At 36.4% G+C, this 25,039-nt stretch overlaps 1 protein-coding gene across 1 annotated transcript in view; it reads right to left on the bottom strand.

Moving 5' to 3' along the window:
* The window catches only part of LOC150096717 (kinesin-like protein KIF21A), a 753,433-nt gene that overhangs the window by 693,253 nt on the left and 35,141 nt on the right, over positions 1-25,039 (bottom strand). Inside the window, exon 3 of the mRNA XM_090408696.1 lies at positions 17,051-17,093. Coding sequence (XP_090264822.1) covers positions 17,051-17,093 — 43 coding nt within the window. The remainder of the gene's footprint in view (positions 1-17,050; positions 17,094-25,039) is intronic.

The raw sequence follows: 25,039 nt of genomic DNA, 5'->3' as shown, positions 1-25,039 counted from the left end.
TTTTACTTCTGACCCAGCTCTCAGATCCATAAGTTAAAACTGGTTTGAACACTGTCTTGTATACAACTAATTTAGTGTTCCGACTAATTTCTCTCTTATTCTATATGAATTTATTCAATTGACTTCCCACCATACCAGCTTTGCTGATTCTGTTGTCTATTTCTATATTTAATTTATCATCTTCACTAAAAATTGTACCTAAGTAGCTGAAATGTTTTACTTGTTCCACAGGTTCTCCATTCACAATGCAGTTGACATTTTCAACGATTCTGCCTATTTTCATTGTCTTTGTCTTTTTATTGCTGAGCTTCATACCATATCTATTACAACAGTTATTCAATTTAGTCAGAGAATCTTGCAGATTTGTAGGGGATTTATTTAGAAGTATAACATCATCCGCATAAAGCAAAGAGCTGACATTAACATCTCCAATTTTGATATCATGTTTAATACCACTTTCCTTCATAATGTGACCATATAAATAATAAATAACAGAGGGGATAATGTACATCCTTGTCTCACACCAGATTTAACATTAAACCATCTTCCTGTACTTCCTTCAATTCTAACTGCTGACTTACAACTCAAATAAAGACTAAGTATTGCTTGATATAATGCCCCATTGACACCATATAACTGTAGCGTATTGAATAGCTTCTCTCTCTGGCACCTTGTCATATGCCTTTTCCAAATAGACAAAACTTAAATTCAGATCTTTGTTATATTCCCATGCTTTCTCGACTATTTGTCGTAAAGTGAAGATCTGATCCTGACAGCCTCTATTGGGCTTGAATCCAGCTTGTTCTTCACTCAGCTTTTCTTCCACAATTCTTCTCAACCGTTTCTCAAGTATACTTGCATAGATCTTGCCAGGAACACTCAGTAGGGAAAACCTCTATAATTCTCACATTCAGTTTTATTTCCCTTTTTATATATGGGTACTATGAGAGCTCTACTCCAATCATCGGGAATTCATCCCTCTGTCCAAGCTTTCTGAACTATGCAGTGCAGCCACTGTAAGACTTTTATACCACCATACTTCAGCATTTCTGGTCGAATATCATCTACTCCTGGTGCCTTTCCACATTTCAAGCATTTGATGGCTTTTTCTACTTCAAGTATGGATATGTATTCCTGACTGCATGCCTGTTCAGTGTTTTTTTACCACTGTGCTGTCATCACTGCTTGTTTCATTTAGCAGTTTTTCAAAGTAATTACTCCATATTGAAAGTTTATTTTTCACTTGGTTAGAGTATAATAAATTTAGTTTAATACTTTATCCAAGTGTGAGCAAACAAAGTTTGCGCCTGAAAGTATCTTCAAGACTGGGGTAAGTCCTTATACTCTTGTGTTGAATACTATGGCTACTTCTTTTCCTTGACTGTCATTGCCTGAATATAACATTTTGAATTTATTGCTCAGAAAGATCTCACCAGTTTTTGTCTTTTTTGTTTCAGTCATCCCTATAATGTCAATCTGGTACTTATCTAATTCCTCAGCTAGCTCCATTTCTTTGCTATTCAGGCTTCTTATGTTGATAGTACCGATCTTTAACTCTGGTGATGTTGAGTTGGGGTGTGTTTTCAGATTTGTTCCAGTAGCCGACTTTTTGCTGTTCACCCTGGTTCCCTGGCGAAAACAACGGGGGCCTTGTTTAACCAGGCGACTCCCCAGCCGGCATTAAATTTTGTCATGTTGTACCATTTTGTATTTTGGTTTAACCAATAAGAATACAATTTGGTCGGCTAAATTCCAAATTGCCAGCCCATCCTCGTTCATTCAGTATCCAAGTAGATACCCAACAGGGTGCACCACGAGAAGGTGAGGATTGGACATTAGGTCAGAAGCACTGGTCAGTTTTCCTTTAATGCATTCCTTTAAAGGCTATGTGGAGGTCTCCTCTCAGTTATACAGCTTTGACCCTTAAGCACCCCTATTTTAAATATTCACTTTAATATTGATGACACTTTCTTTTTAGACTCATTTTAATAAGCTACAACGCTACACAATATCAACAAAGTGCACCACACGATACCACGAGCTAGATAAACTGCATACCAGAGTTGTCAGATGGGTGTTAAGAACAGTAGCAGATAAAGCTTATAAAAGTAGTGGATTCTGCTAAAAATAACCAAAATTAATCATTTTCAATGTAAAAAAATTCAGATCAAAAAGTACCCCAACTACTTAATTTTCAATGTAAAAATTCTAAGAAATAAGTAGCGAATAAATTTGAACAGTATTGCCAGACATACAATATTCTGAACAGTGTCGTCAACGCTGTTAATACAATACAATACAAAAAGGGATGCTAGATTAAATATAGATTTTTTTGCTTTTATTATATTACTAGTATCCCTCCACCTCAGCATTCACAGTGCTCCTAGAGGGATGCTACCACCCAGGTTAAGAACCACTGCTTTAGATGGAAGAGAAAAAAAAATTTTTTTTAGATTTTTCCTGGATTCTATTAATTATGGCAGCTATTGTTTTTTCAGTAAAACAACAGAATTTTTACAATTTTGGAGAGTTAAAATTAAACATGGCTTATTTTAAGATTGTCCAATTTCTAATTTTTTTTACTGCCATTTTAATAGTCAGGGTATGTACTCTATGCCTTATTTGTATTTTCAATCTAATTTTTTTCAAGATGATGTTTTAAGTGTTATGCATGCTGTTTTTTTTCCTATTCTTTGCAAACTAGAAAAATAAGAAATTATCTTGTTTTAATGTTTTATTCTATATTTACATGAACATTAGTGACGTGTATGTGCTCACTTCATATCCTAAAATAAAAATTGATAGAATTTAAGTAGAATATTGTTAACTGTTGTGACACATCGACAACTTAGACTATGATGCACCATGACAATGTTATAAATTATAAGTCAAGGTACACTATGTTACCAATAATTGTCCAGCCACCCCCTGTTATTTGAAGCTGTGGAACATTCCAGTTTTGTTAATAACATACAAACTGGTATAATAGTAGGAAGCAGTATTTCATCATAGCAGTTGAACAGAGGTGGTATGGCAACACGACGTGAACTCTGTGACTTTGAGAGAGGTGTCATCATGGGCTGTCACACTGGTGGCATACATGCCATTGCTGCTCAACTGGAGCATCCAAAATTAATGGTTGGTGAAGTGATCAACAAATGAAGACGTTTTGGCATCACAATACAGGAAAATAGAAGAGCAGCGGCACAAGCTGAACATCACAACAACAAACAAGGCGGCTTGTCTGGCCTGGTACAAAGAACATTTGAACTGGACAACTGATCAGTGTTGTGGAGTGATGAATCAAGGTTCATCTGTTTCCAGTCTGATGACAGGGTGTGGAGGCAGCCTAGTGAATGGTTTGTTACCAGAGTGTGTTGTACCCACAGTAAAGTTTGATGGTGGAGGAGTAATGGTGGGGGTTACATTCAGGCACCCTACACCATTAAGACAGCTCGTGAAGTTCCATGAAGGCAGCTCAGTATGTTGATATTCTGGATAATCAGGTTCTGCCTACACTGTGTAGTTTTTATGGAATGGACTCTTGTTACTATCAAGATGACAATGCCTCATGCCACACAGCTGCAACTGTTATGAAATGGTATGAAGAGATGAATGTTAAATTAAATTACTGCCCTGGCTTGTGCAGAGTCCTGACCTCAATCCCATCAAACATCTGTGGGATGATTTGGAGCAGCGACTGAAGTCCAGAGCAGCACGTTCTTGATTTGTTGCTGAACTCAGTGCTGAGTATTAGGGTTTGCCTACTGGTATCAATTGTAAATTGCTAAAGTGTCCAGACAATTATTGGTAGATAGTGTATATTCAAGAAAAATATAAATACATGAATAATGTAAAAATCAATAAATAAAACATTTCTCTTTAAAAGTAATGTATATAAATCTATATACAGGGTGTTCGGGATAAATTTGACATATTTATAATTAATTATATTTTTCCGTAAGTTACATGTATTAACACACACTTCTCTTCATTTAAAAGTTTGGACCCTTCTTCATTCATATACAAGATGTCAGAAAGGATGGATAGCTGGAACCCACCTGAATCATGGAAGAGAATAACTTGTATCATGATGATTCGTGCCCGCCATCAAAATAAGGATATTACGACTGCTGCCCAATGCTCCCTGAATACAGTAAAAACAATCAGGCATGAACTAGAGACTTGCAATGGTGACTACGAGGATGTAGCAAGAAGAAAGATCCCTAGCAGACGATCTGATTGCGTTCGTACAGCAGAATTCCTCGCAAATCTGCAGGAACAGGTGTTGAAGAACCCTGGCATTGGAATTCGGGCTTTGTTCGTGGAGTTGCTAACTGTAGTCAAGCCCTGGATAACAAGGGTAGCCAATGGTAGGCCGTATGTATGGCAGCAGGATTCGGCCCCTTGCCACACCTCTGGGAAAAGTCAAAAATGGTTGTCTGAAAATTTCTACGACTTCACCAGTCCAAATGTTTGGCCTCCAAACTCCCCAGACCTTAACCCTATGGATTATTTTGTATGGGGCGCAGTTGAAAAAGACACCAATCGCACTTCCAGTAATACAAAAGCCCAGTTAATGGATAAAATTAAAACAGTTTTTGCGGCCCTTCCCAGGGAGACTGTAGCATCAGCTTGTTCGAGGTTCCGAAGCAGAATTGAAGCTGTGATCGATGCTAATGGTGGTTATTTTGAGTAAATCTTGTTGATAGTATTGTAATTAACTCTGCCTGTAATGTTTTTTTGTCAATTCATTAAATTTAATAGATACAAAGAAGATTTTCTTTTTCCTTACGAAACTGTCAAATTTATCCCGAACACCCTGTATATAATGGTTAGCTTTTTTTTAAAAATGTATAACACATATATCAGAGGAATCGGAGGAATTTTAACGTTTCTTAAAAATCATCCTAAGTCATATGCAATCAAGGCAGTTAATTAAAAAATGTATAATGGTTAATGAAAAACTACAGTACTCGCATATTACACATGTCATTGCATTTTATATGAAGAATGTATGTAAAATGACAGTGGTCTATGTAGAACAGTGGAATAACTTCCTCTCTGCAAGCCCTTCACAGTTTAATTTCATACTTAATTTGTATAGCATGTTGTTATTCTTTCTATTCCATTAAGTTTGACATGAATGTCAAAGACAATGAAAAAAGGAGTAGTTATCTAAATTTAGACATGATAAATATATCAAATGAAAGCAGCTGAATAGGGAGGAAATCTGACATACTGGATAAATGAGAGAGAAAGAGATCCACAAGCACCCCAAAAAAAAGTGACATTTAACCACCCAAATGGCCAGATGAAAAATATCAAAAATATAAGCTTCATATCTCCGTTATTTCAAAAGAATCCAAATCTTATATCAACTTCATGGACACCTCTCATCTATGTAATTATTGACGTGCACACACATCAATGCCAGTTCGGTGGTTAATCTTGGAACACAAAACAGTCATAAAATAAACTATGACCTGAGATAACTTGAGTTTTAAAATGTAATTGAATATAATAATATGTTCAGTCATAAGCAAAATCATAGCATGACACTTAATCTGCTACTCTGGTTAGCCAAATTAATGTCAAAATTAGTTGTTTAACATGCCAGACTATTTTTGATAAATAATTTCATTAACTGCATGAAATTCACTTGCTCTGGTTTTGCAGCTTGTGAATTTTTTCTGATTATTAGATTGCAGATATAACTCTGCAATATGTACATTCATCTTGTTTTTTTGATTCGTATTTGACAAATTATTTTGTTCCTGAGTGATAAGTCGAATCATAAGTTTCTCTTCTACTATAATGATTTCATTAGTACTAAACCTATTTCATTATTTATCGCTATGCAAATGAATTTCTGTTTTCAAGGTTTCTTTTTCTCCTCTATTTCTTCTATCAATTTACAGCACTACTCATCTTTTCTTTAAATTTGCAGCCTTTTCAAATGATGGCAAGGTTTGACTGAAGCTCCAAACACTTCCTTTCTATTTTCTGTTTAGCATCTGTTATCAAAAGAGCATCCCAGAAGATTTTTGTATTCTTCATACAAAATTAATATCCCAACCATATTATTATCTGAAACCTCCAAGAAGTCCTGTTATAAGTGATCACTTATAACAGGAACCCATACATCACTTGCATCTGCAGTCATACCTTCTCTTAAACTCCTTCACATTAGATGCACTCGCCACTTCAACAGGCAAACTCTTCCACTTGCTCTGTGAGAGAAAAATCTTACCCCTTTCTTAATCACAAAAACTTCTATGGATATCCTCACCCCCCCCCTCCCAGTGTCCTTACCTCACCTATGTAACAAAAAATTCCATCAGACAAATTATAGAATCTATCATATCACCCCTCTTTATATAATGGAAGATGTACATGTGCACTACACATATTATTATTATTATTATTACATAACACCTCCAGGGAGTCCAAAGACTCATCGAGGGAGGGTACTTACTCTACACCTCTCCAGCTCAACCACTCCACCAACCACAATGACCTTCATCACCTACACCAACGCCATCTACCGCCGACCACCACTAGTATTTTCACAGACAATCACAAACATCCATGCCTAGGCAGGATACGAACCCGTAGCCTTTTGGCTGGAGAGCAGATAAGCTAACCACTCGGCCAACCAGGCCGGCTTATTAAAGTAAGTTTCACAGCTCTACATAAAATTTCAGACAAAATTTCAATGCTATTGACACCAGCTAGGTACAGAGTTCTTAGGAACCAGACAAAATTTTGCTCCAGCAAGTTCAAATTCAATTGTCTTTTCCTTGAAACATGAAACGTTAAGAAATCGTCTGAACCGATCAGACTGTATGCCAATATCCAAGTTTTGGGAAGTGATCACTATTAATTGTTCATAATAATGAAATAGTATTATTTCTGGGAAAATTCCCATATTACTCCCTAAATAAATATTATTTTTATGGCTATTTTAGCTTATTTTTGTTTAGCAGTACCCTTTTTTTATAATGTCATTGGTTTTTATTCAAATTTTAGGGCATTACGGATGTTTTATATGGACAGATATATGAAGAATATATAAGAAGAAAAAAAAATAAAAAAAATAGATTTATATATATATAGGAAGGAAAAAACCAGACATACCTTTGTGGGATGTTGCTGGCTGTCTTCTTTTTCAGTGCCATCCCGGCATATGGCGATATGCATTCATTATTGAAGGAAGTATGAATGAATGGAAGGGGAGTCGGAAAAGTGGGGTTTGAGAGATGTGGGAGAATTATTGGTGAGGCAAGAGGCATGTGAACTTTTTTTTTTTTAACTTTTTTGAAAAACCCAGGTTTTTTTATATTTTTTTAAATTATTAAGGGTGGGCAGAGAATACTTTGGGATAGAGGATGAACATATAAATTTTTGGGGAAGGAGAAGGATATTATGGGATAAGATCAGGGGTGGGAGCTGTTTCAACAGTGCATCGTCTTCGAAGCTCGTGAGAGAAGTAGAGGCTATGTCATGCTAGCTTGGTGTTTCTGTCTTTGGTGTATCTGTGTTGTATACTATTGGTCAGAGTCGTGACCTAATTTTTATGTTATGGACCTTCCAACTCTTGGAAATTATGTAGGGCCGGTGGACGTTTATTGAATTTTTTTCACATTTTATAGCTATCATTTCTGATATTCTAAGCATTGTTTCATTTTCCTGTATGTCTTATGACCTTGTCGATTTGTGAGGTATGTTTCTGTTCAAGGGCGTGGACAGCAATTTCTGTTTTTCTCTGCATTTTATATTCTGCTTTTCTTTTGGTTGTTGCATTTTTTTTATTGTTTAAATGTTCTGGAATTGGGATGTTGCAGTCACGGAAGTGTTCTTGTGGTCTTGCCCACAAAGATCTGATAGTAGAACCTAATAAGGTTCTACTAGGTGACATCGCAATCTTGTTGGCAAGGAAATTTGTAAACCACATTGTGGTGTTCTAATATTTCTTTGTGTGTGTGTGTGTGTGTGTGTGTGTGTGTGTGTGTGTGTGTGTGTGTGTGTGTGTGTGACAGAGAGAGAGAGAGAGAGAGAGAGAGAGAGATTTAGTAGGTTTTAGAAGTGTTGCCAATTTTTGGTTTATTGTGAACACCAGCTTTTAGTCAGTGTGTTTGAAAATGTATTTGTAGGCTTTGTATGTGTTCTGGGTATATGGCAGTTTGATGATTTTTGTGTTGGGAAGTTTGTTTTGACAGGTTTTTGCTGTTTTGTTGGCATAATTTATTAGCTGTGTTGGGTAATTTCGATTTTTAAAAATCTGTGTTAACTTCTTTATCTCAGTGTTGAGATAATTGTGTGTAGTCGAAAACTTGCGAGCATTTATAAACTGTGCTAGGATGCCTGACTTCTTAATAGAATAAGGATGGTATGAGCTGAAGTGGAGGTAGTTTCCGATATGTGTGTGGGTTTGTGGACTATTTTGTTGTTTGTTCTAATTAATGTTAAGTTAAGGAAATTGATGGATTTTTCGTGTTCTGTTTCTATGGTGAATTTTAGCCTGTTGCTGAAGTCGTTAAGGGATGTTTGTAAAGTGGTGATGCATGTTGGTTCTCCAATGCATAGTCCGGTTTTTTCTTCCTCTACATTTTTTTCCCTATATATTCTTCATATATCTGTCCATAAAAAACATCAGTAATTGTTCATAAGTTTTTTATATTAATTAATTAATTATCATTTTATTTTATTTTTATATATGTTTTTAATCTATGCAACTCAAAATTAAAGCATCGCTGTTTAAGGCCTTGTGGAGCACCACCCAGTGATTCAAATACTTCGAAAATTTGCAGGAGTATATTGTACGTCATGAGAAAGTGATATTGGGGGGGGGGGGGCCAAATTCACCATCAGAGAGCCTTTTAAACACCAAATACATGGAAGAAGCATATCATGCAACTCTGCAGGGTGACAGGAGGATTTAAAAAGATGGACAGAGGATTTTTCCTTTCGTTCTGGTTGTTAACACCATCCACAGTAATGGCACTAATTAGTTCACAAAAAATGAATGAAGTTGCCACTGCTATTGTGAAGCAGGCCATGAATAACAGCATTCGTTCGTGCAGTGCATGTACTGTATCAAGACTCATGAATGTGACTTACTACTGGCAAATTCTACATTTCTACCCATTCAAGATAACCCTGACACAGGAGTTGCGCTAGCAGGCTAGTGTAGACCTTGAAAATCAACTGACATTCGCTTTAATATTCCTTGCTCAAGTGGAGTTGGATGATGCATGACCATGGATGAGGTTCACTTTTACCTAAATGGAGTTAATACCAAAAATGCCAGGTATTGGCTATGCAAAACCTGCATGCAATCCAACAAATTCCTTTGCATTCACCCAAAGTCATGGTCTGGTGCAGGTTTACATCTTCGTTTATCACTTGACCATTCTTCTTCTTTGAGGACATTTGCCAGTTGGTAGTTACTCCCGAAAGGTATTGCGATGTGATAAACAATTCCTTGTTGCAGTTATAGCAGTGCCTGTGATGGATTCAGTAATTTTTATGCAAGATGGGGCCCCCCCCTCCACACACATCGGTCAATCCGTGCAGGAGGTTCTTTGAAAACATTTCACAGAATCCAGAGTGATCAGCCGTGCATTTCTCACTGCAACCTGTGACTTCTGGCTTTGGGAAATTCTTGTAGACAGGTCTATCGGAATCATCCTGATAACTTTTAAATCTTGAAACACAACATGTGCACACATTAGTCCCAATCAGCTGCATTCTGCTGTTGAACACACTGAGAAAAGGATGAAGTTTGTGGGATACAAGGAAGGGCAGCAATTGAATAGTACAGCCCCTGAATGCATAACGGAGGTGAATAAAATGTGTTATTTACGCTGGTGTCAAAGATTATGGTTCTCAAAGGAAATACAAACAGGTAAGCTCTTGAGAAACAAGTGTACCTTAATGGAGAAAGAATTGAGGAAGTCAGCAAGTTTGAGTACCTGGGATCCATTATTAATGTGAAGAATTGCTGTTCAGAAGACATCAGAAGAAGGTCAGGAATGGCTAAAGCAACAGTCAAAGACCCATCTAAAATCTGGAAGGATGGATCTATCTCCATGGGAACAAAGTTGAGGAATTTGGATGCAGTTGTTTTTCCAACAGTGACTTATGGATGCAAGACTTGGAACCTAAAGAATTCAGATAAGAAAAGAATATCTGCTTTTGAGATGTGGTGTTACAGAAGGCTGTTGAGGTTATTATATACCGAAAGGCGTACAAATGAATGGGTGTTAGAAAAGATCAGTAGAACTTTAACGCTCCTTAAGGATATTGACAGAAGAAAGTTAAAATATTTTGGACACATAAAAAGGATGGAAGGGGGACTTCTCAGAAGAGTAATAGAAGGTAAAGTTCCTGGGAAAAGAGGAAGGGATAGACCATCAATGAGATGGATGGATAGTGTGTGGAGTGACTGATCTTCAGAGAGTTGAGGCCTCCAGAAAAGCAAACAACAGGACTACATGGCGAGGCCTGGTGTGGCACATCAAGTCAGAGTGACCATACAGCATCTGTAAATGCCCAGTGAACATATAAATGCTTGTGTCACTTTCTCCTTACGGATGCGAGACTTGGAACCTAAAGAAGTCAGATAAGAAACGAATATCTGCTTTTGAGATGTGGTGTTACAGAAGGCTGTTGAGGATATCAATCCAATGCACAATGTATTCCTGCAAAGTTTTGCAGTATTTGGATCGATGGGTGGCACTCCACAAGGCCTTAAACAGTAGTACTTTAATTTTGATCACCCTATACTTCAGCTAACTCCACCAATGCCAGTTCCAAGCCCAGATGAGAAAGGAGGAGAGTTTTACTTGTGACTAGCAACCACAATATATAAAAAACATATTGCTATAGAACCTCAACCATTATTGAAAAACTAACACAAAACTAAGAAGGAGAAGTACTGGGAGAAATGAAGCAAGTCAGTGAAAGCCCCATGGCAAAGCTGGTAGGCAGAAAACCCCAAGAAAAAGCCTCTTTAGCCCAAAACGTTTAACTAAAATTGGATGTTGGAATATTAGAACTTTGTACGAAAGTGGAAAAGCTAATTTACTAACCAGAGAAACGGACAGATACAAAATAGAAATACTAGGCGCCTAAATGAGACAAGATGGAATGGTAGCAGAGGAATCCAACTAACAAACAAATGCCTTTTATATTCTGGAAACCAGAATGAGGATAACATACATAGCAAAAGTGTAGCTTTTATGCTAACAACAGATGCTAGAAGAGCACTAATTGAAAAGAAACCAGTTTCTGAAGGAATCAAAGTTAGATTTAACACAAAATACAGAAATGTGACTATAATAAATATATATGGACTAACAAACAATGCAAAAATAGAAGAGAAAGAAGACTTCTATGATATGCTGCAAAAAAGAAGTGGATGAAGTAAAAAGTAAAAGATATGCTTCTAACTATAGGGGACATGAATGCAAAAGTAGGAGATAGTAATGTGGGATATGAATGAATAATAGAAAAAAAAGGTTTGTCATGTTAGATGTCATCTCCTCCCAAGAGGAGGACTACCATGAGCTTCCACCACGTATGGTTTTGTGCTTCTCTCTTACATTGTTCGTAAGACAAAAACATCCAGTCCTTAATATTTCCCATCCAGTCTGTTCTTTGTCTTTCTCTTCTTCATTTTTTTCCTTGTATCATTCCTTCTAGAAGTGTTTTTTGTAGCCTTAGTATGTGACCAAGGTAGGTGGTTTTCCTTTTCTTAATGGTTTTCAACAGAGTCCTATCTTCTCCAATCATCTTTAAATTAGTTTTTTTTGTACACCATGGAACTCTAAGGATTCTTTTGAGGATCCACATTTCAAAGGCTTTTAGTTTCTTTTTGCAATATTTTGATATTGTTCAGGTTTCTGTTCCATATAGCAGTGTTGACCATACGTAGCTGGACAGCCTGATTCTTGCTTTTGTGTGAATTTCCCTTGAGGTCAGAATGTTTTTCATGCTAATGAAGGTTGATCTAGCAATTTCTATCCTTTTTAATATTTCCTTATTACACTTTCCATTCACTATAATTAGTTGATCCAAATATATATAACTCTCTACTTGATCTAAGGTATTTCCTCTGACCTTAATATTTATATCAGGTATTTTCCATTTTTCTCTTGTTATCAGCATGGTTTTGGTTTTTTTGAAGTTAAAATTAAGTTCACATTTTTCACTTAGTTTCAGAGTCTCTTCTAGTAGGTTTTGAAGATTTTTTTTTTTTTTCAGCCAGCAGTACCGTATCATCTGCATATCTTATATAGTTGATATTTCTGCCTCCTTTAAATTCTGCTAATTGCTGGAAAATATTTTCAGTATAAAAGTTAAACAATATAGGAGAAAGAACACAGCCTTGTCTGACACCCTTCTTTACTGGGAATTCCTCCGAGTGTCTCCTGATATTTTTATTGAGGCAAGTTTGCTCCCAATATAGATTTATCAGTAATCTGATATCTTTACCATCTACTCCTAATTTTTTGATGCATTCTATTAGTTGTTCATGTTGTATATTGTCAAAGGGCTTTGTATAGTCAATAAAACATAAGTAGATTTCTTTCTGCTTCTATAGATATCTTTCTATAATAGTTCTAATGTTGAAGAGTCCTTCTGTAGTTCTTTTATTTTCCTGAAAACCAGACTGTTTCATTAATTTCCAATTTAATTTTATGTTTATTTCTTTCTAGGATGATATATAACATAACTTATGGTATCTGAGTGATCAGACTGATTATTCTGTACTCTTCACATTTGATTATCTTAGGTATTGGTATGAATGTCAAGTGCTTAAAATCTTTTGGCAGGTGTCCAGTTTTGTATATTTTGTTGCATATTATCATCACCCAAAACCTCAACCAAAATGGTTGAGGCCCTGTGCTCTGCAGGGAGCAAAGAGGATAGGTAAGGTATGGCATATTTCAGTCACAACTGAGATATACGAGCTACTAAATGCATGATTTAAGGAAAGCATAAATAAAATACAGGTCTACATAAATAAATGCTTCAGGAAGATACTAGGAATATACTGGCCAAATAAAATAACAAATATAGAACTTTGGGAGAGAACAGGTCAAGCCAGCATCAGAAATGAAATCTCTAAATGAAAGTGGAACTGGATAGGTCACACAAACAGGAACCCAGACAAAGAAATAGCAAAAATTGCACTAGAATGGAATCCCCCAGGACAAGATGAAAAGTGGTAGATCCAGAATAACATACAGAAGAGAACTAGAGACAGAAACAAGGCAGCTGAGATGTTCCTGGAAAGAGATCAAAAAAAGAAGCACCAAATAGAGTCAGATGGAAGTCAATGGTTGAGGACCTATGCTCTGCAGGGAGCAAAAGATGATAGGTAAGGTATGGCATATTTCAGCTGCAACTGAGATACGAGCTACTACATGCATGATTAATATTCATTATTCTGATTCATCTTTTGAATGTAGTTAAACGGTCTATCTCCCTGATGACATCCATGTAATTGGATGAAATATAATGGAGGTTTTGAATAAATTCTATATAATTTTTTGTTACAGTGTAAGTCATGAAACTTAATTGAATATATCATCCCTCTTTCTACTGTTTACCAGTGGCTGTGACAAATATACACACAACATATCCTACATTCCATAATCCACATAATCTTTGGAACTCTTCTTTGCATCCTTTCCACAGCTTCATTATCCTCTCTGAACCCAGGAGACTAAATCTGTGCACAGCATTCCAGATGTGATCATATCAAGGCATTGAAAAGGGACAAAATGATTTTCTTATCCTTATGTATCAATGTGTGTTTTAACATTGCAATTATGCTCTGGGTTGTATTTGCAATTTAACCTTTGAACTTCAGATTTTTGTCAAGCATAACTACAAGATCCTTAGCCTCATCAGATTTTCATAGCAATCCCACCAATATAACATGCCATTGGAAATATTATTTTCACACCAGCGTGCTTAACTTAACATTTACTAATATTGAACTGACAGCTATTATTATTTGCCCATATTTACAGTCTATTCAAACCATTCTGCAATTACTGGATATCAGTAGCATCCCTGATTGCTCTGCCCATTATTACATCATCAGCAAACAACTGAACATCTCTTGTCAGAGCCTTCCCAATATCATTAATGTTTAGATTGAATAACAATGGTAAAAGGACTGATCCCTGTGGTATAAAAGTGGTTGCCATTCAAATCTGGCAGATTTGCACTCCGATATATATCACTCACTTTCTGATACTTGTCATTAATCAGTCACCCACTTATCCAAGGCTAATAGTTTATATTCCAATCCCATATTCTCTAATTTCTGCAACAGCCTTTCTTTCCTGTGGAATCCTATTAAATGCTTTAGTAAAATCCAACAGTATCATACTGTACTGAAAGTTTTTTTTTGACTCTGTTATATACTATAAATTAAAGCTGCCAAGAAATTATGTTATTGGTTTAATCCTTTATCCAAGTGTAATAAAACAAAGTTTGTGATTAAAGTATAAACGACTGGGCTACTTGGTTATAGAGGCTAAAGACTTTGCATCAATGCCTTAGTATCCCATAATGAAAAGTATACATCCTTTTGGATATGTATAATGCTATGCATTACTTCATAAATGGGAGCCAAATCCAGAAGGGATACCTTGGTATCCCTTCTGGATTTGGCTCCCATTTATGAGACCTCAATAAAGGTAAAAAACCAGTCTGGGTAGTAGCCTTCCGATAATGCATATATGGCATTCTTATATAGTAAACCCTGTGAAGTACCCATAACTATAGAATGACACAGTAAATAACCTTTTTTTTATTATGTAAATATTTTGTGTTATGTATCATAAGACATCATCAGTACAATTATCGAACAACAATAGGAATCGAATTACAAAAAAAAACATACATGCTTAAATTGGAATCCCTCTATGTATACAGTTGCATGTTCATGGATTAAAACTAATGGGCTGAAATTAAAATATAACAGATAAATTTGTTTAATACAACTGATAATAATTTGTCAAACTTTTGAAACAGTGAGACAGTTGTTCTGATTAAGATTTGGTCTATAAAATCTATAAGGTCTTAAGCATTTTCTTTATACAAATGTTCATGTCTATGTAACAGCTTAGCATTTTGTCATTGGATCCTGTGGTTAGTGTTTTCAATTCCATATTGTGCAAGGCCAGATTTGTGAGGTTTGATAAGACAGATGTGGTCTTGATGTTCAGAGATATGTTTTTTTTATAGATCTTCCTGTTTGTCCATAGTAAGACAAGTTACACAAACATGGTACTTCGTATACACCAGGTAGCATCAATGGTGAGTGTTTGTCTTTTGGAGAAGGTAGCAAGTTGTGAATTTGGTTGATAAGTTTGCAGGTAGCAATGAGTTGATATTTTTTCATAATTTTTGCCACACATTCAGAGATGCCTTTCATATATGTTATAGGAGTCCTGTGGACTTCTTGTCTGGGTCGAACTGTAGGAGAGTGGTTCATTATTTTTTGGATTATATCCACTTAATAAGGCTGTTTCTTCAACAATTTGTAATTCTTGTTTTAGAGATTCTTCAGAAGAACAAATCTTGTGTGTGATCTAGATACTTAAGATTTTATGATACCATGTTTTTGAGATGGCTGATAAGCTGTTTATATACTGTGAATATAACAACCTAAAAAAGTTGGTTTTCAGTAGATAAAAGATTAATCCCTGAACATGCAACTATATACATAAAGCAATTCCAATTTAAACATCAGTGCTACTGTTTTTCAAATTCAATTCCGACTGTTGTTCAATAATTATGCTGATTATGTCTTATGGTACATAAGACAAAATATTTACATAAAGTTATTTATGTGGTATTCTATAGTTATGCATATATGGCAGTTGTTTGGAATTGGTGCTGAGTGTTAGATCTGCAAACTGTATGTGGTTTTCTGGACAGTGTCTGTTCTGCAAAACCTGAGTTTCCAGGAAGGGAAAACCCTCCACCTCTATATGAGACCAGCTAACCTACCATCAGGTGAAGAGCCCTTATAAGTTATTTGTGTTGAATCCCATCCAAGGGGTTCTTTGGACAATCTCTAGAGATTCAAATCCAGGTTTTTCCAGCCAAAGGGTACTGTTCATACTAACTGGTATATACAGGCTTTCAGATGATGGAATAAAAAAGAGTGAAGACTGTCTTCTGTAAATAAAGACAGAGGATGACAGGTAGGAACCTGTCATCCTCTGCAATACTGCAACTTCCAAAGTAATTAAAGATAAAAAGAAAAAGATGAATATGTATGCTTCATCTTGCCAAATAACAAAGATTTTTCCCCCCACCATCATACCAAGACAAGAAAATATTTAAAAACAAAAAAAAATATTTTCTAATGTAGCCTCCTAATGATCTTATAATTCTATGTAATAGTTAACAAAATGATATTTAGAAAGTTATCTGAATACAAAAAAGTAATTATTTCCACCTTCCACCAGGAGTCCTAAATCTAAGGGTGGATACAGCATTAACCACTCTATTGGCCAAGACGTCTATAGATGTCAAGATTATCATGGATGAGAAGTGCATATTAAAATTGTAATACCATTGATATTATATTGAAATATATGATGGATATGAAGCATATGAGGATGCGTATTTGATCCATAATGGCCGGTTACGTGGTTAACTCACAATTATTTAAATTAAAAAAAAAAAAAAAAAGAGTGCACTTGTATTCATGTATTTTGAGAGAGGAAAACCAGAGAACTCAGGGGAAAACTAACCTCCAAATATCCAAAGTCATATGCCAAATACCACTGTGGAAACAGACAAAACACTTAATATAATACTCTTATCACAAATCTATCCACAAACTAGAATTAGGCTTGTTTCCTAATAATGTCCCTTTGGCACTTCCCATATGTTTTTTTTTATATACATACAACAAAAACAATATTAGCATATTCAACAGCACCAATTACATGTTAGGATCAAATCAATACTTTTATAATTACAAAGTATTAAAAAATTACATACTTACCTGACCATATGCTAAAACAGTGGCATTATATCCATCAAAACACCTAAAATATAATAAGCCATAATTAAAACATTTTTTTACAGTAAGGAGGAAAAAAAGAATAATATGCTAAAGTCAAACAGAGAACTTGCACAGGAAATCACTAGGCAAATGTTTAGTTCATTATTAAGATTTCAGGTAGGAGACATTTAATTATTTTATTTATTAGTATGGAGTTTCCTCCCCCCCTGTCCCTATTGGGGTGAGTTGAGCCCCCTCATGGGGGGGTAAGTGTTTATGGCTGTGGATCCATGTGTTCATGGGGCCGGTTTGCGGGATGAAAAACAGCAGATAAACTGGCGGAAAAAACCCTATTGCCCGCGCCCAAGACCGGCTAACTTGGCTATGGCTGAGGAAGATCCTCAAATTCCTCACGTCTTCGACAGGAACTGAACCTGGGACACTCCTTCCCCCAGTCATATGGTTGCGAAACACACAGCCACTAAGCTAACCACGCGGATTAGAAGACATTAAGCTACTGTAACATTTTAAAATGTAAACATTCATTTTGGAATTTCATTTTTATAATTTCATACTCGGATAGTTTTCTTTTGTATCCTATTATTGTTTGTATTTGTACTTTTCCATCATTAAGCTACTGTAACATTTTAAAATGTAAACATTCATTTTGGAATTTCATTTTTATAATTTCATACTCTGATAGTTTTCTTTTGTATCCTATTATTGTTTGTATTTGTACTTTTTAAGTTGTCATTTATGTACTATATGCATGATACCTGCCGATCCTTTGTTGTAAATACAAGACTTCCTGCTATTTCCTCTGTTCAACAACCTAGGCAAGTTTTATCCCAGAGATAAGAATTATCATAGAATGATAACTCTTATCTCTGCACGTCAGCATCCTTCTCAGTATTGGAGCAATCCTCTGGGTTACCTATACAACCTTTGCAATATGTTCCCTGAATTCAGGTTTCTATCAATCATCACCCCCAGACCCCTTGCCTCTCCTACTTCCTCCAACACAGTATGCAGCCTCCCATCGATGTATCCCAAACTTCAAGACTTTACATTTAGCTGCATTACACTGACAACCCCATTCATTTGTCTACCTGTCCAGTTTATTCAATCCTCTTGCAGGGCTACCACATCTGCAGTATTACTAATACCCCTTCCCAGATTCACATCATCTGCAAACAACTGAATATTCCTCTACAAATCCATTGACAATGTCACTGATATAAAGGTTAAACAATACAGCTCCCAGTACTGATCCCTGTGGGACCCCACTTGTAACCTTCTGCCACCTTGATACTTCTCCCCCATACACAACTCTGTGATATCCAATGTTCACTAACCTGACATGTACTAAACCCATGTACTGCAACTTAATTATCAGCTTATCATGTCATACCCTGTCAAATGCCTTTGTAAAACTCAAAAAAAAATTGCAGAATATGCCTTTCCTCATCAACCGCTGTCATCACTTTATTGTAAAAGGCAATCATATTACTAAAGCAAGGGTGAACCTTAACAAATCCATGTTGACTCTCATAGATAATCTTCCTAATGTTGTAAATGATCCTCACTAATTTTCCCATGATCTTAAACAACTACTGATGAAACACAAACTAATCTATAGTTTGACACTTCCAGTCTACTACCACCCTTATGCAATGCTGCTATCTTACCCTTCCTTCCATTCCTTAGGTACTATTCCCTTAGCCAGACTTTCATTGAAAAGCCAGGTCAAGGAAGCTGTCAATTCTTTAGCCAATTCCCTCAAAACCCATGCAGTAATTCCATCCAGTGACACTGCTTTATTGACATCCAGAGTACTTGGTATTTGAAACAACCTTCTAACCCTCGAACCACCCTATACCTCTAGTATTAAAACCTACTTCTCCAGGATGAAATGTCCCAATAAAGTGTTCATTGAACAACTCCACTATGCCCTTTGCATCAGTCACTCTATTCCCATTTTTATCCAACAATGTCATTCTTCCACAATCATTTCTCCTCCTACTGGCCACATAGCTCAAAAATTCCTTAGGATTTTCTTTGGATCTCAGGGCCAATCTCTTCTCATATTCCAGTTTTGCCTTCCTTACCATACTACTCATGCTCCTGGCCTGAATCTTATATTCTTCAATCTGCTCTCCACCCCTTTCCTTATATCTCTTCCATAATTTCCTTTTCACCTGCAGCTCATGTTCGATATTGTTTGTTATCCACTTTACACCAAATTGTGTTCTCTTCTTCACTTGCAATCTAAAAGTATACTACTGCTGCTAATTATATTCCTTCACAATTTCCCAAGCACTAATGATATCTCGCCCTTCTAATTCCTCCCTCCATGGAACTTCCTCAAGTTGATATCTAAGACTATTATAATCACCTGCCTTATAATTCCACATACATTGCTTTCTCTTTGATACTCCTGCATGTCTATTCATCTTCCAAATCAAAGCCATATGTCACTCTCCCCAAGTGGGGGGCAGAGGCACCATTTCAATTATAATCAGATCTTCTGATGCTATGATCAAATCTACAAACTCTTCAACCTCGTGTTCCTTCTATTACATGCTGACTTAAGACATTTGTCCCTCAAGAATTCCAGAAATTCCATTCACCTACTACTACTACATGCAGTTTCCTCTTCCCAATTTATACTACTGTAGTTAAAATCTCTCATAACAATCATTCTTCTTGCACTTGCCAAGCTCAACTGCTTAAACATCTCCTGCTCTTCACCCACTATACTACCTGGCTTGTAGCAACACCCCACTAAATGTCCTATCCACCTCTACATCACAGTGTATGCTTTCAAAACCATTAGTGCCATTGCCCTCCAAATCCTCCACTCTGAGAGAACATAAATCATCATTTATCATAAGCAGTACTCCACTACCGAGTTTTTCCCTTCCTATCCTGTCGAAAATGCTGTACCCTACTACTTTTATTCCTATTAGTATATCATCTTCTGTCAACTACATATCAGAGATCCCAAAAATCTTTGGACAGGCTAATGCTATCAGCACCACCAATTCATCTCCTTTATTCCAGATACTTCTGGCATTAGTATAAAGAATCAAGGCATTGTCACTGTTTCTATACCTATCATTATCCTCTCCAGACTCCATTGGATTCAGCATTACCTGATGTAGCCCCCTCCCCCTTCCCAAGCACTTATTCCCACATGAGGCAATTCCTGCAAACATTCACCTTAATAATTCTAGTTTCCCTGTAATGACACACTGTCTCATTTTAGAAAACAGCATTCTTGAGATGTCTACATCCTTCCTCATTCAAATGCAAGCCGTCTCTCCCATGCAGTTCCTTTGTGTCCTCAAATGCCCTCCAAGCATCTGTGTATTCCAAGCCTCTCTTTCAATACATTGTGGCTATTATACTATCCATTATTGATGCTCTTCTCTGCAGCTCTACATTATCATACCTGGGAAACACATACATTATCTTTCCTCTTTCAGTCTTTTTCCATACAACTTCAAGCATGAACCTCAGATCTCTTTGCCACCCCATTCATACTGCCTCTCAAATCATTCATGCCCACCATCACAATCATTTCATTCACCCTTCAGCCTCACTTAATTGCCATAGCCACATTTTCTATCATTCCTTCAGGCAAACACTCCTCAGACATTCTATCCAGATCATCGAGTCTTCATACATCACACACACATCTTGCCACTTCGTATCTTCCTTGCTCACCTACAACCTTCACTCTCTCTCTCTCTCTTCTAACACTTTCTTCGTTCCCCCTACTCACCTGTTGTCCTGGCATCTCTCTGTCAGTGGTTCCAGCACTCTCAGATTTTTTTCCATTCCCTCTTTTTTACTGGTTCTTCTATTCTCTCCTCTTCTATCATACCCATAACTCAACTCTCACTCCTACTCTGATTTGCTGTTCATTTGTCTTTTCCAGCCATTTAATCTCTTCTTTCATGCTTCAACTCATTTCAGAGACCTTCAACTTCCTCTTTCAGTGCATCTCTCTCTCTCTCTCTCTCTCTCTGCAAGCTACTTACTCTTGATCACCATTCATTCTCGAAATTAACACTCTTCGTAAACTTCACAATGATTATAAATTGCAACTCCCATCTTTTTTTCTTTCCCCCATTTACATTCTGCTCGTTATCCTTATCCTCAATTACATTCAACCTCAATACCCTCGATTTGTCTCTCTCAGTTGGTATTCTCCTGTTTCTGACATAATGCTGTCATGGTCCACACTAATCTCTAAATTAAAGTTCTTCCCATTTTCTGCATATATAAACACAAATATAAATTTCTGATTTGCTTTATAATTCTATGACTACTTGGAAATGTTCAATTTCAATGATGGTATTAAGGATCATAAAAGCATGATGTGAATATTTGTTAAATTTAACATGAGACTTTAGGCTAGTATTAAATTTGATAAAATACTGGAATTTAACTTTCGAACTTCTGGTTCTCCTGTAACTTCAGATTTTCAAAAGGCAGACAATTCAAGATTTACCCAATTCAGGATGGAAAGCTAAAGTCAGGTGCTACTGGATAACTGATACATCTTGTAAAATATCTTGGAATGTGTTTTTAAAAAATAACATGACAATGCAAAAAAAAAATTAATTTGCAATCACTGAATTTAATTAAAATTTTCCAAATTGAAAAATTTTGCACTGGCTCAAGTGTCAGGCAATTATTTTACTAGTCAGATGTCAACCTCGGTCACCTGATATATCATAACTGAATGTTCATATGGAAAGTGGTTGGTAAGTGGAATACATTGCCTAAGTGCATTGTGAATGTAGATACACTGATCAATTTAAGGCACTGTTGGATGACCTTTGTATGTGATAGTGTGTACTTCCCATGATGAGTGACTCCATGCAGGGTCAGATGTTAATAATAATAACAATAATGTATATCTGGCTAGGGCATTAGTAGATGCTATTCTGGTCCAATAGCATCTACTCATGCTGCCTTTCCACGTTTCAGGCTTTTGATGGGTTTTTCTACCTCAAGTATGTATTCCTGATTGCATGCCTGTTTAGTGTTTTTTTTTTTTTTTTTTTTTTTTTTTTTTTTTTTTTTTTTTTTTTTTACAACTATGCTGTCTCTGCTTGTTTCATTTAGCAATGTTTTGAAGTTAATACTCAATACATCAACGATATCTTTTTCTCCAGTTTTCATGTCACCTTTATCACTAATTCCTTTTACTGCATCCTTTTCTTCATTTCTGAGATTTTTAAACAGCATCCAGAATATTTTACCACCTTCCTGATATATATTTTCTATGTTCTAGCCAAAGTCCTCCCATGACTTTTGTTTAGCTAGTTTTACACAGTATTTAGCTTTCTTACATTTGTCTCTGTATTCTCTAAGAGCACAAACTGAGTTTTTGAATAATATTTGTGTATTTTAATCTACAGTTCACATCTGAGAGCTGTTCAACTTTCATCCGCTTTAAAACTTTTTTACATGTTCTTATTTTCAATATGAAATTCAATTTTATCCTGCTGAAGACTAAATAATCACTTCCAATTTCATATCCTCTGTACAGTCTAGTGTCCTTCACTAGTAAGAAAACATTGCTATCAGCAATAACAGTCAATGAGGCTATACTTATTCCTTGCCTCTTCTCTCCATGTGAATTTGAGCACATTTTTATGTTGGAACATTGTGTTAGTAATATCCAGTCCATGTCCTGAGCAGAAATCCAACAGATATTTGCCATTATTATTAGCTTTGCTCTTTTCTCCAAATTTTCCCAGATTCTCCTTAGTATGTGACCAAGGTAGGTGGTTTTCCTTTTCTTAATGGTTTTCAACAGAGTCCTATCTTCTCCAATCATCTTTAAATTAGTTTTTTTTTGTACACCATGGAACTAAGGATTCTTTTGAGGATCCACATTTCAAAGGCTTTTAGTTTCTTTTTGCAATATTTTGATATTGTTCAGGTTTCTGCTCCATATAGCAGTGTTGACCATATGTAGCTGGACAGCCTGATTCTTGCTTTTGTGTGAATTTCCCTTGAGGTCAGAATGTTTTTCATGCTAATGAAGGTTGATCATTTCCTACTCTGCTATTTAGATCCCCAACAAGGACCAACTTTTCTTTTTTCATTATCATTTGCTTTCTCTAAAGCCTCAATTCCTCCACTTCTTCCTTGGAAGAACCTTCGGTGGGACCATAGACATAAATAAGTCTCCTTTATGAATATAATATAAATTTATAAATAAGTCCCTCTACTTAATGTGGCCTTCCATTCAAGAAGATTATCCTTGTATTTAGTGTTGAGTACTAAATACAAGGACAATCATTTTCCCTGATTGTTCTTGCCTGAATATAACATTTTGTATTTATTGTATGGAGGTATAAAAGGCTTGCAATGACTGCACTGCATAGTTCAAAAGACCTGGGCAAAGGGATGGAGTAGAGCTCTCACAGTACCCATATACAAAAAAAGGGAAATAAAACTGAATATGAGAATTACGAGCCTTTGTAGCTCAGTCAGTATAGACCAGCGTTTCCCAACCTTTTTGCCCTTGTGGAACCCTTGAAATAATATCCATGTTGTAAGGAACTCCTACATAATAATTATTATATATCATTGTTAGTATCTTTCTTTATTATTTATGAATTTAAAGATCACGAGGAAAACAAATAATAGGATAAATCAAAGTAAAATGTCATATAAACAAAAATATGTGCCAAAGAATTGTTTTTTTTTTATTATTATTATTCAGGTCTCCATGGAATCAAAAGACTCATCGCAGGAGGCCCTTTCTAAGAAACACAAGTCTATCACCTCATCGAGGGAGGTCCCTCCTAGGAAACACAAAGTCGATCATACCACTCCTTAAATGCATTGATCATTCTTGCTCTCACCACTCTATCAGGCAATGCATTCCATGGTTCAACCACCCTTCATGCAAAGAAACCACTTCTCGTCCTCTTTATCACAGTTTCCTTTCGTAACTTCCAGGGATGGCCCCCTTGTCATGACTCCTTCCTGCTGTTCAACCAAGCGAAAGAACTCCCCGGTGTCAACCCTGTAACCACCCCTCAACAGTTTAAAAGTCTCAATCATATCACCTCTCCTTCTATCCATCAAACTCTGCAGTCCACATTCCCTCAGCCAATCCTCATAACTCACACTGTACAGTCCTACCACCATCTTTGTTATCTGCCTTTGTACCCTTTCCACAGTTAATTTATCCCCTTCAAATCCTGGGGACCAGATCTGAGAACAATAGTCTAAGTGTGGTCTGATCAGAGTCTTATACAACGGAATGATAACCATTTTATCTCTGCAGGTCAGTGTCCTTCTCATTATTGCAGCAATCCTCTGTGTTACCTTCACTACCTTTGCAATATGTCCCCTAAATTTCAGGTTTCTATCAATCATCAACCCCAGATCTCTTGTCTCCCCTACTTCCTCCAGTTTAACTCCTCCCATAGAGTATGCAGCATCCCATCGATGTGTCATAAACCTAAAACCTTACATTTGCTGCATTAAACTGACATCCCCCATTCATTTGCCCATCTATCTAGCTTATTCAAATCCTCTTGCAGGGCTACCACATCTGCACGATTACTAATAACCCTTCCCAGCTTAGCATCATCCGCAAACAACTGAATATCCCCTTGCAATCCACGGACAATATCATTGATATAAAGGTTAAACAATATAGGTCCCAGTACTGAGTCCTGTGGAACCCCACTTGTAACGTTCTGCCTCTTTGATATTGCTCCACCATACACAACTCTGATACCTATCGGACAGCCAATCCTGAATCTAGTTGACCAATCTGACATCCAGACCCATGTGCTGCAACTTGAATATCAGCTTACCATGTGGCACCCTGTCAAATGCCTTTGCTAAGTCTAGGAAAATGGCAGTATATGCCTTTCCCCTCATCTAATGCTCATAACTTTATCATAAAGGCTTTATCATATTGCTAAAACAAGAGCACATCTTCAC

This window comes from Typopeltis vanoorti, chromosome 18, assembly GCF_054136105.1.
Source record: "Typopeltis vanoorti isolate ZY-2024b chromosome 18, IOZ_Tvanoo_1.0, whole genome shotgun sequence".
In the NCBI taxonomy this organism is placed as follows: Eukaryota; Metazoa; Arthropoda; class Arachnida; order Uropygi; family Thelyphonidae; genus Typopeltis; species Typopeltis vanoorti.
Note: the sequence above shows the minus strand (reverse complement) of the source record. Positions and strands in the feature narration are given on the sequence as shown.